Raw genomic sequence first — 12,684 nt, forward strand, 5'->3', positions numbered from 1 at the left:
TCAAGAGTTTTAGTTTATTAAGTCAATAACATTAAGAACAAAAAATTCAAATAATTTTCGTTGTACCTTGTACTCATTATGTTTTTCGAATAACATTTTCCATCACTCCCAAACATGAACAATTTCAGTTCCAGGTTCCACTGTATAAACTCAAATTAGGAAAAAGTTACCTAGTTAGACCGGAAGGTGGAGACAAAATGCATAATAATATAGCATAAAATATAGCAATTATTACAATTACAATAATGGTTTTGGCATCTTTTCACATGACCATCTCTTTTCCAACAAAATAATCTTATTTATAGCTGCAGCTTCAACTCACCTGAAATATTAAACATTTGGAGTTAAACAAGTGCATAAGTCCAAGCATATTCTATAGATTAGGATCAATTACTTTAGTTCTGTTATTCCCGTCAATATTCCTGTATTTGTAAATATTAATTCTGCAAAATATAAGTTAACGTAATGAAACAATAATAATAAATTCGAGCCCACTGAATTCACAGTGTTTCCTTAAGGAATTTAATCCCCTCCTAGTACCCAAGGTAATGGATTATTTCCTCCCAGGATAGAACGAATAACACACTGGTGTAGCGGTACTTCAAACCCCAGTGTTTCGGCGAACACAAAGTTCGGTAGCAAATCACACTTACAGTTGCTTTGTTTGAAGTTAAAAACAATGCAGAACGAAGGAGTATATACTCAGAAAAACGTATGGAAGTTCTGAGAGGAAGGAGTGCAATGTATAGCCAATTTGTTGAGCGAATTGTATGTTGAGTTGAGTATTTCTTCAACATTTGCTGCTCATATATATAGCAGCCAAGAAGGAGTGCAAGACCAAACGTCCACCCTTCATGGTGGATCAAGCATTACATATTTGTGGAGCAAGCACTTCATGGTGGGAAGACCATTATCCGGCTGCCAAATTATCAATACACGGATTGGAAAATATCCGTTTATAAATACGGATAATCTTACGTTAATATTTACTATTAACAAATAAATTTGGTCCAAAAAATTAATCAATCAATCGATCATTTGACCAAATCCAAATCCAAATCCATAATATTTACTATTAACAAATAAATTTGGTCCAAAAAATTAATCAATCAATCGATCATTTGACCAAATCCAAATCCAAATCCAAATCCAAATCCAAATCCGAATCCAAATCCGAATCCGAATCCGAATCCGAATCCGAATCCGAATCCGAAGCCGAAGCCGAATCCGAAGCCGAAGCCGTAGCCGTAGCCGTAGCCGAAGCCGAGCGAGCGACGACGACGACGGCGCGAGGCTTGCTTTCTTCTTAACTCTTTAAGAGCTACAAGAAGAGCAATTATATATATACCCGCCAAAAATGTCTTCCACTTCCAATATGGGACAATGTCTCATTGTTAAGAGGGAAAACTTAAAATTTTACTCAAAATTTTATTTTCCCTCCATTTCCCATTCACCCTCATTTTAAGAATATTACATCTTAAAATAAAACCTCAACAAGTTCGACCTATGCTGAAAAACTTAGATAAAATAAATAAACGATAACATTGTCTAGAAAATTAGAAACATACGAATCTAGCAAACTCCTTCAGTTACTTCCCTTTATCATTGAATATACAAGCCTTTTGATGCAGCAGAGAAACCCTTTTTTTTAATGTTCAAAATTCAACATTAAGTTGTTCTGAATGTAGTATTGTGTTGTTGGTTGAACCTTTGAGCCAGATGTGCATAACTTGAATAAGTTGGAGCTAGAAAAAGCACGATTTAGTGATTCAATTTATGCTATATTTAAGGGATAATGCATAAAATCCTCCCCAACCTAGAGGATTATGGCAGTGATATACATGAAGAGTTCATAGAGTTTAGGGCTGAGAGAAAGTCTTTCCAGAGAAGAAAAAGGAAGGAAAGAGCTCCTGCTGACCCTGATAATGTTCCATGTGGTGTAACTGGCCAGATCTGGGGTTTGATGAAACTGAAACAAATAAAAAAAATATAGAAGGTTGGATAGGGGGTGATGAACCATATTACCTAAGTTCTGATGCATGTAGCTTTGAAACAGATGAAGATGAATGTTGGGTTGAAGATGGGGAAGAAGTTAGGGTAAATCTACTAAAAAGAAGATCTTCTTCTACCAAGAAGGTGGTTTATGATCCCACAACTAAAAAAGTTATGTGGCAGTTGGGTATGATTTTTGCAGATGCGGATGAATTTAGAGATGCAATAACCAAGTATGATGTTCAAAGAAGGGTTCAGGTGGAAAAGTATGTGAATGAGCCAACAAGAGTCGGGGTGAGGTGCAAAGACAGTTATTCATGGTTGTTGTATGCAAGCCTTGACACTTCAAGTAATAATTTTATGCTTAGGACTTATAATCCAGTTCACAAGTGTAATAGGGCCACCAAATATTATATGTACAATTCTAAATACATGGCTAAAGTATTTAAAGATAAAATAGCTGAACAACCAAATATAAGAGTGTTCAAGTTACCAGAGTTAATTAGGAAGAAGTTTAAAGTGCATATTGGCAAGACCACAACTAGGGGAGAAAGAGCCAAAGTATTGAAAGAAATTATGGGTGACCATATTCTTGAGTTTGGAAGAATTCTTGATTACAGGGATAAATTATTAAGGACCAACCCTGAGAGTACACGTGTGGTGAAACTTGGTGAAGCTGATGAATCTGGTAAGGCAGTATTTTAAAGTTTCTACATCTATTTTGGTGCATTGAAGAATGCATTCATGGGGTGCAGGACATGTATAGGTTTAGATGGTTGTTTCTTGAATGGAATTAGTAGAGGGAAGTTATTAGTTGTTGTAGCTAAGGATGCCAACAACCAAATTCTTCCACTTGCTTGGACAGTAGTGGAATATGAGAACAAAATACATGGACATGGTTTGTGTATTTGATTAAGGATGATTTGGGATTAAGAGATGGCATGGGTTTCACATTGATTACAGACATGCAAAAGGTATATCATTCCAGCCTTTTTGATATTCTTTTTTGTGTTTTCATGTTTGAATACTAAATAATTTCCTTGTCTGTAGGGTCTTCTAGCAGCAATCAATTCAAGATATTATACCAGCTTGTGAGCACAAGATGTGTGCCAGACACATTCTTGTAAATTGGTCAAAAAATTAGAGAGGGATTTAGAGGAGGATGTTGTTCTGGAAGTGTGCTAGAAGTACATATGAGGCCGAATTCAAGAAAAACCTGAAAGCACTCAGTATGCTTGGTAAGAACATAGTTGATGATCTTTTGTACTAACAAAGAGACTTGGTGTAAGGTGTATTTTAATATGAAAGTCAAGTGTGATGCAGTAGATAATAATATGGCTGAAAGTTTTAATGCATGGATCCTAGTTGCAAGGCACAAGACCATTATTACCATGCTTGAAGAAATAATAGTCAAGATGATGACTAAAATAGCTAAGTTAAGGGAATTTGCAAATACTTGATCCTGTAACATTTCTCCAATGGCATTAAAGGTCTTAGAGGAAAATATTGAAAAGTCAATGAGGTGTATAATTTTTTTAATGGAGCTACAGGATATCAGGTTAGGGAGGGAACAAACCAATATACTGTTTGCCTAAGAAATAATACTTGTAATTGTAGGGCTTGGATGTTGAAGAGGATACCATGTCCACATGCCATAGCTGCAATGTACTATAAAGGGTATGAACCAACTGACTATGTTGATAACTGCTACATGAAGGAGACATATTTGATGACATATTCCCACTTCCTTCAACCACTCAATAGTAGATATGACATGCATCTACTAACCCTCCTGTTGCACCACCAATAGTGAAAAGTATGCCTGGAAGGCCCAAAAGGTTTAGGAGAAAAGAGGCAACTGAAACAAAAAAAATCTGGAAAGTTGCCTAAAACTGGACTTGTCATGAGGTGTAGTATCTGCAAGGGTGTTGGTCACAACAAGAGGGGGTGTCATAAGAGTGCTACAAATCCATCAGGTTCAGGAACTGCTGTTGCACCATCAAGTGTAACTTCTACTACTGCAGAAGCATTAGGTTCTGGAAGAAATAGAGTCAGACCAAAGGTAATATAGTATAACTAACTGTATCCAATTTCTTTTAAATTCAAACATTATATCTTACTATTTATTATTTGTTAGAAACCAAGAAATATAGAAGCTGAACCTGTGTAAAAAGAGGGAGAGGAAGACCTAGAAAATCAACATCTACTGCACCTAATACCTTTATTGCTGCTAAATTTTCAAGTACCGTATCTTCTTCTACTGCTGCTATTGAACTGCACCTATTGCAGCAGCTAGTACAGGAAGGGGAAAAGGCAAATCAAACAAAACAACATCCGCTGCACCTAATGCAACATTTGCTGCAGCTAGTAGAGGTAGGGGAAGAAGGGGATATAGGAATGCAACAGCTGCATCTAGTAGAGGTAGGGGAAGAGGAGATCTTGGAATGCAATTCCATCAGCACCTAATGCAACATATGCTACTCATCATTCACTAGCCGGTTGGTTTGAATATTCTGCACCTACTACATCATCAACACCTAATACATCTGCTGCACCTAATGCCTCTACTGCTACATTAATAGAGGAAGGGAAAAGGGTATGGAAAATACCAAATAATTTAAAAGGCCAAGAGTGATGGGAATAGGTGTGTTTCAAGCTGGAAATGATTTCAAAACTTTGAATGTAAGTGTATATTCTTTGTGATATTCAATATGTTTTGTATATTTGTGATAACTTATTTAGTTATTCTTTCTCTGTAGCCTGACATGCCAAGTAGTAGAATAGTATCCACGCCAAGTACCAGAATAGTATCCACTGGACCAACAATGATAACAAGATCAGCTGATGTAACTGGTGACATTGGTTTCAAACCAAGTAGTGGAGTGAAATTGAAGGGGAAACCAACAATCACAACAAGAAGGCTTTAAGAGATTAGAGGGCAACATAAAATTCAAACAAGGACTGGTGGTTCAAACAACCTAAGCCAGAATAGTAGTTCTGCACATTCCCAGTAGATTTGGTTGTTTTTGTTGACTGCAATCTACAAGCAAATAGTTATTTGATATTTTTGGTTCACTACAAGTAGACATTGTTTATCCTAAGCCAGACATTTGGTTATTTTTGTTGACTGCAATCTGCAGTTTTTATCCTTTTAGAATGATAATGTATTAGTTTTCAAATATTGCCTTAGTACATTTGGTGTTTTGTTGACTGATTTTGGTGGTATTTATGGAATGTTGCAGCTATATTTCTATGAAATTCAATGGTGTCTTGCCATTTACACAAAATCTCAATGTGACTTATACATAGTAGTTGAAAGAATTTGAGAATCGATCATACCAAGTGAGCAATTCATACACAATTAACTTCCACATAACATATACTAAAATGAAGTTACATACCATAATGACAACAAAACAGATTTATTACAACCTTAACCGAATACTTCTAGATAATTTCTACAATAGAAAACAACTACTATTGCAACTTTATTTGATCATTCTCCAAGTTGCCAACTTGTATTAGGCTGTAATCAATACATAACAACAAAGACAAATCACACTACACAAAATGAACTTCCTATTAAACCAACACCAGGTCCTTTTCTTTTTCTCATTTTCCCCCTTCTCTTTTTCATCGTCAGTCACATCCAAATTAATGTTGGCATTTTCATACTTTCAAGCTCAACCAACTGCATCTTGAGGCTGTCATAATGTGGTCCATGTCCAATCTGCATTTAATAGTGAGTGGAAATGGTTGTTGGAAGAATAGTACCCAACAAGAGTTGGGGTCGATTTTCACAAGGAGTTACTAGGGGTGTTAGGAGTATACACTTGACGAAAGCGAAAAAGGAATAGCTAAATTGCACTTCCACAGCAGGTTTTGATTTCTAATTCTAATTTTACTCTAGAAATTATAAGCTAAGAAAAGAAACTAGAAGCGAATCAATATTTTTGGTGTTTTTCCAAATAGTTTAAAGGCCTAGGGCTGTGACCATAACCTAAGTGTTTGACCAATGGGATAAAGACGTTAATACTTATTTTGTTGATTGGGGTGTATTATAGCTCTCAACACTACATTACCCACTCAATACCTCTCAGTCAGAGAGTGATTTTGCCCAATTTGGATTTCTCAAGTCCAAATGGGTATCAACCAAAACAGTTGATAAACACACAAAAAAATGGACTCATTCCCTTAAGAAGGTTGTCACGCCATCCATTATTGGGACGAGTCACTCGGTTCGCGCAACAACTACCTTTGGAAAGAACCGTGGTATTAAGAAAATCAAAGGTTTATTATCTACTAAAACTTAAAAAGAAGCTACTAAATCAAACAAAGAAGCTACTAAATAAAACAAAGAACTAATAAAGAAACAAAAATAAAGAAGCTAATAAGCAAAAACTACTGAAGATAGCATGAATATACATAATGAGAGAAAGGGAGAATATATACATAATAAGAAAAGAGAACATAATATCAAGTTATTATAGGCCAATTGTCTCAGAATGTATCAAATATAATCAATAAACTCCACCCCCAAATAAAGATAAGCATTGTCCTCAATGCTTAACAAAATAAGAGTAAAAGAGGGAAAAAAGTGAAGAAAACTCCCTATGGCTCCTTGGACATCTCTGTGTCCCCAGCAATGTCACTGCCTGCAGGATCATCCAACTGAATCTCATCATCCTCAACTCTGGATATGGCTGGGTTGGTGAACATATGACGCACTACCTTGATAGTATCGGCAGTAAGGTCTAGTCCCTCAAACTGGCCAGCCGGTTCCACCTGTGCTGTTGGTGCTGTAGGATCTGGGCCTGAATGGTGTGGGTCAATCAGCATGTCAAATGGTAGATCTGCGACTGTAGCAAGCCTGGTCACCTCTCTCCGGAGCTTGTCCATTTACTTCTTGCTGGGCTTAGACTTTCTCATCTTCTTTACTTCTTTTCCCAGCTCTTCGATCACTGACTCGTGTTGTACCAAGGTAGCCATAATAGTGTTCTGGTTCTCAAGGAGCTTCTTCAATATCTCTTCAACTGTCGGGGGAAACTGAGGTGCCTGAACAGAAGACTGTGCTGCAATAGTACTGGATAAGTCAGACAGCTTTGCAGTGGCTGTTTGCATCCAATTGTTTAGAGTTGCTAATGTTTGGGAGACTAGCAGCACGGAGAGTGGGGCACTAAGCATGGGCACCGGCTTCAAAGCCGAAGTGGGAGCTGTGGCAGGAACTGCAGTAGGGGCTGTGGATGATGGCGCAGGCATAGCTGCAGCACTGGAGGAAGGCTCGGCTGAAGTGGATGGAACATCAACTGCTTCAGCAACTACCATAGCTGGCTCATCAGACTGGCCCGCGGTGGTAGGAGGCTGAACTTTCTTCTTTGGATTGTTCGCATCCATTAGTGAATACTAAGTAAAAGGCTTCTTCAGCCTTACCTTTGTGTCATAATCCCTTGTATCTACCTTTACATCCATGACATATTCTGTAACAGTGTTGGGATACGGGTAGGATGAGTCATCTTGCCGAGCAATCACTGAGATGTTGGTTAATATCATGGCACACACATTGATAGGGTACCCGGCCATAATAGAAGCAACCAGAACAACCCAAGGAATCGGAAGGTAAGTCCCATTCTGACTCGGGTCCAGTCTGCTGCAGATAAAGGTTTGCCACCCCTTCACCTCGAAACTGAGAGTGCTCTGATGGATAGGAACCCCAGTGGCAATCCATGCAGGTAGTGGCCCTGGTGCTGCTAGAATCTCCACTAACCAAGGACGAGATGCGTATCTCAATGCATACTTTTCCAAATATTCCTTTGGCTCAACATTGTCGAATCCCAAGTACGTTTTGAGTGTATGTTGATCAAATCTCAATTTTAAGTTACGTACTTTAGTCACTTTTGTCCCAATTTTTATGTGAGCCACATTTGCATAGAATTCCCGGACCAGGTACTCTTTGGCACCCACTACACTTTGAGTGAACCACATCCACCCATTGCGTTCCCTGAACTGTTTCAGCACTGATGGGTTCTACCTCTTCAAATCTTTCAATAGAAATTGTCGCTCGAGAGTTAGCGGCCTCACTGGACACCATGTACGAAAGCTGGTGAAGGCAGCCAGGCTAACAAATCGTTCCTCCCAAACTTCTTTCTTCTTCGACCTTTCAAGGCCGATAGTTGTAGCATTTCCCCCTCTGCCATCATCGGGGATATCCTGAACTGGCGTAACCTGTGCCTTAGGGACAGGTGTGTCCGATGGCTCAGAAGCCTGACTAGCACTCTCCGAGTCCTCGGAAGTGCTATGAGATGAGGACGGCTCGTCCCTGAGTTGGTACCTCCCCTGCGGCATTGACTGTACGGCTGGCTGCTCCTGAACAGAGGCTGAGTTTCCCTCTGATGCTTCCTTAGACGGGACATAAGAGCTCGTGTCAGAAAGATCTACACCTCTCCCCCTGCCGGCAGTAGCTTTCTTTGCAATTGTCTTTTGTTGGCCAAGGGGTAGGACACTCTTGCCTCGACCCCGATAAGGTTCACCCCTCCCTTTAGAAGTGTCGCCTCTACCTCTAGATCGAACCATTGTCTGTATCAAGCATAGGCAATTGTTAGTTGAAATTCAATGTTCAAACATACACTTGAGATATGCAAGTATACAACAGAAAACACAGTAAGGTTCACAGTTAAAGCATGCTTGCAGAAGAAGGATCTGTGGTCCGCACAATTTTCTTGCGGCCGCAGATGAGGCCTTACGGACCGCACAATTTTGTTTTGCGGCCACAAAAGTGAAGTGTGGTCCGTACAATTTCACTTGCGGCCGCATCTCTGAAACCTAAATATGCCAACTCTGTAATGACAGAGAATTGGATGTTCACAAATCTTGGATGTTACTTTTTTGCACGAATCCGACCTTTTCGGAGTTGAAGGTGTGGTCGCAACACGATTTCTACGGTCCGCACAATTAAACCTGAAGCCGCACATTGGAGTCCCAAAGTAGGGACTCTCTTATGACAATAAAATTGTATTTTTGCAGACGCAATGGGAATTTTGTGGTCCGCACATTTTACCTTGCAGCCGCAAATCTCTTCTTCACTAATGATACCCAAGAATCAATTTCTGCGGACCGCACAAATTCAAGTGCGGTTGCAGAATTCAAAAATAATGAACAGTTCAATTATTTCGTTCTAGGTTTTGCAATTTTGTGCTCAATTTGACATGGTAACATCATATAAACATGAAAATATGTTGACCCATCCCCCATAGAGCATGTATTGGTTAACCCATTATAGATTTACCCCCACATGAATGCACAATTGGATTATATTGACAAATGGCATAAAAATGACTAAAAATCTACAAATTAAAAGAAAAAGAGTAACAAGAAATTGAAGCATACCAGATGAATGAGTATGATGAGTGACTGAACAAAGGTGTTGTGTATGTGGACAGATAGATTCACCAACAAATTGTAAGAGAGTATTGTTTTTTGTGCTCAGAGAGGGACAGAAAAAATGTACAATAGCCTCTATTCTTCTATTTATACTACTTGGTTTTGCTACGGTAAGGAAGGGTGAGTGCGGCCGAACAATTCATGTGCGGTCCACACTCTGTTACCTGGTGACCTTAACTCGACACCTCGTCTGCGGTCCGCACAATTTTGTGTGCGGCCGTATATTTCATGTTGCGGTAGCAGATTTCCTTTTGCGATCGCACATAGACCTTTTCTCTGACAGACTTCAGAGAGTTGACCTTTTCCACATTTCATTTGTGCGGTCTGCAATATAATTGTGCGGACGCATTGCACTTTTGCTACAACAACCATAAATGTGCGGTCCGCACAAATCAACTACGGTCCGCACTTCTTTCAACACTTAGCCACATTTTTGTCCACAGTTTTTGTAAGTCACACTCAACCGTGTAGAACACTTCAAATCAAATTAGAACAAAAATAAAACCTATCTACCAAAGGAAAAGGAAAAGAAACATGGGTTGCCTCCCAAGAAGTGCTTGATTTAACGTCGCAGCACGACGCATAATACCATTAAATGCAATGACTGACCGCCACGATGTGGCTATCTCCAACCTTTCCCAAATAGTGCTTCACCCGGTGACCATTGACTCAGAATATTTCATTATTTTTGTTCTGCAAGTCCAATGCACCAAAATGTGTCACACCCACAGTTTCAAAAGGACCACTCTATTTAGACTTTAACTTCCCGGGAAACATCCTCAACCTTGAGTTGAACAACAATACAAGATCGCCCACCTTGAACTCTTTGTTCCAAATGTATTTGTCGTGAAGGCATTTCATCTTTTCTTTATACAAGGATGAAGTTGTGTAGGCATGGTACTGAAACTCATCCAATTCATTCAAATGTGCAACCCTCAAGTTAGCGGCTACATCCCAATCAAGATTCAACTTCTTTAGAGCCCACATTGCCTTGTGCTCTAGTTCCACCGGAAGGTGACAAGCTTTTCCGAACACCAACCGGTATGGTGATATTCCAATAAGGTGTTTTATAAGCCACTCAATAAGCCCATAATGCATCATCAAGCTTCTTGGACCAATCCGTCTGGTTAGCGTTCACTGTTTTGGACAAAATACTCTTTATCTCCCGATTGGAGACTTCTACTTGACCACTAGCTTGTGGATGATAGGGAGTCGTTACTTTATAGGTAACATCATACGTGCAAAGTAAAGTGTCGAAAGCCTTATTGCAAAAATGCGGCCCCCCATCACTTATAATTGCCCGCGGAGTACCAAACATTGTGAAAATATTCTTCTTCAAGAACGCCACCACACGTCTCGCCTCATTGTTGAGTAGAGCAACGACCTCAACCCATTTGGACACATAATCCACCGCGACCATGACGTAGGTGTTTCAACAAGAACTCACAAAAGGACCCATGAAATCAATACCCCATACATCAAAACTATCAATCTCCAATATAGTAGTAAGAGGCATTTTATTTTTCTTTGAGATTCCACCGGCCCGTTGACATTCATCACATCTTTTCACTAGCATCCTTGTAAATAGTGGGCCAATAGAAACCGCAACTCAGCACTTTGGCCATCGTTCATGCTCGACCATGATGACCACCATATGGCGAAGAATGACAAGGCCCAAGAAATTCACCTTGCTCTTCTTACGGTACACATCTTCTAATCACCTTATCCGTACAAATCTGGAATAGGTATGGTTCATCCCAATAATAATCTTGACAATCCCGTTTGAGCATCTTCCTTTGGTCTGAAGAGAACTCATCCGGGATGATTCCACACACAAGAAAATTTGCTAGATCCGCAAACCATGGCACCTCTTTCATTGAAATAGTCAAGAGTTGCTCATCGGGGAAGGAGTCATTGATTTCAAGGTCATCATGCGGCCTCCCCTACTCCTCCAAACGAGATAAGTGGCCCGCCACTTGGTTTTCACTCCCTTTTCTATCTTGGATGTCAATATCAAACTCTTGAACAAAAGCACCCATCTCATCAACCGAGCTTTGGAGTCCTTCTTGCTCATAAGATAACGAAGTGCCACATGATCCGTGTGGACAATGATATTTGCACCCATCAAGTCAGGCGAAACTTCATTATTGCAAACATAATGGCAATGAGCTCTTTCTCCATAACAGTGTAGTTGACTTGGGCATTATTCATGGTCTTGCTAGCATAGTAGACCGGATGAAAAGTCTTGTTGATGCATTGTCCCAAAACAACCCCAACCACCACGTCACTTGCATCACACATGAGTTCAAAAGGGACACTCCAATTTGGAGCGGTGATGATGGGAGTAGTTGTCAACTTGAACTTCAACAATTCAAAAGCTCTCATGCAATCATCATTGAATTTGAACTTAGCATCTTTCTCATGAATCTTGCACAACGGATTTACCACCTTAGAGAAATCTTTGATGAAGCGTCGGTAGAAATCCGCGTGGCCTAAGAAACTCCGCACACCCTTTACCGAAGTTAGAGGTGGAAGTTTAGAAATCACCTCAATCTTTGCCTTGTCAACTTCAATTCCATTCTTTGAGATTTTGTGGCCAAGGACAATGCCTTCCTCGACCATGAAATGAAACTTCTCTAAATTGTGCACCAAATTTATTTCTTCACATCTTTCCAACACTCTATCCAAATTTGCAAGACAATCATCAAAAGAATCTCCAACCACCGAGAAGTCATTCATGAAAACTTCAAGGTAGTCCTCCACAATGTCCGTGAAAATAGCCATCATATACCTTTGAAAAGTCATCGGTGCATTGCACAAACCGAATGGCATCCGCTTGAAGGCGAAAGTACCATATGGACATGTAAAGGTTATTTTCTCTTGATCCTCCGGAGCAATAAGAATTTGGTTGTATCCCGAATGCCCATCAAGAAATCACGGCCGACCAATCTATTAAGCATTTGATCTAAGAAAGAAAGTGGAAAATGATCATTCCTTATGACTTTGTTGAGCTTGTGATAGTCCATACACACCCTACATCCGGTCACCATTCTTGTAGGGATCAACTCATTCTTGTCATTGGTGACCACCATCATGCCCCCTTTCTTTGGAACACATTGAACCGGAGAAGTCCAAGAACTATCGGATATGGGGTAGATAACCCTGGCATACAACTACTTGATAATCTCCTTCTTGACAACTTCTTGCATAGCCTCATTGAATCTCCTTTGATGTTCAATAGAAGGTTTGGCGCCT

The 12,684-nt window shown here is 39.7% G+C and overlaps 1 protein-coding gene across 1 annotated transcript; it reads right to left on the reverse strand.

Annotated features, from left to right (window-relative positions):
* Positions 1 to 6,891: 6,891 nt before the first annotated feature.
* On the reverse strand, positions 6,892 to 7,386 carry LOC138906232 (uncharacterized). The gene has a single exon (XM_070194763.1). It carries the CDS (start codon positions 7,384 to 7,386, stop codon positions 6,892 to 6,894), a length of 495 nt encoding a protein of 164 aa, XP_070050864.1.
* Between the last annotated feature and the right edge of the window lie 5,298 nt (positions 7,387 to 12,684).

This window comes from Nicotiana tomentosiformis, chromosome 2 (assembly GCF_000390325.3).
Source record: "Nicotiana tomentosiformis chromosome 2, ASM39032v3, whole genome shotgun sequence".
Classification (NCBI taxonomy): Eukaryota; Viridiplantae; Streptophyta; class Magnoliopsida; order Solanales; family Solanaceae; genus Nicotiana; species Nicotiana tomentosiformis.

Bases quoted from the DNA above. Each gene is read 5' to 3' on its own strand.
- LOC138906232 (XM_070194763.1), bottom strand. From the start codon at position 7,386: ATGGATGCGAACAATCCAAAGAAGAAAGTTCAGCCTCCTACCACCGCG.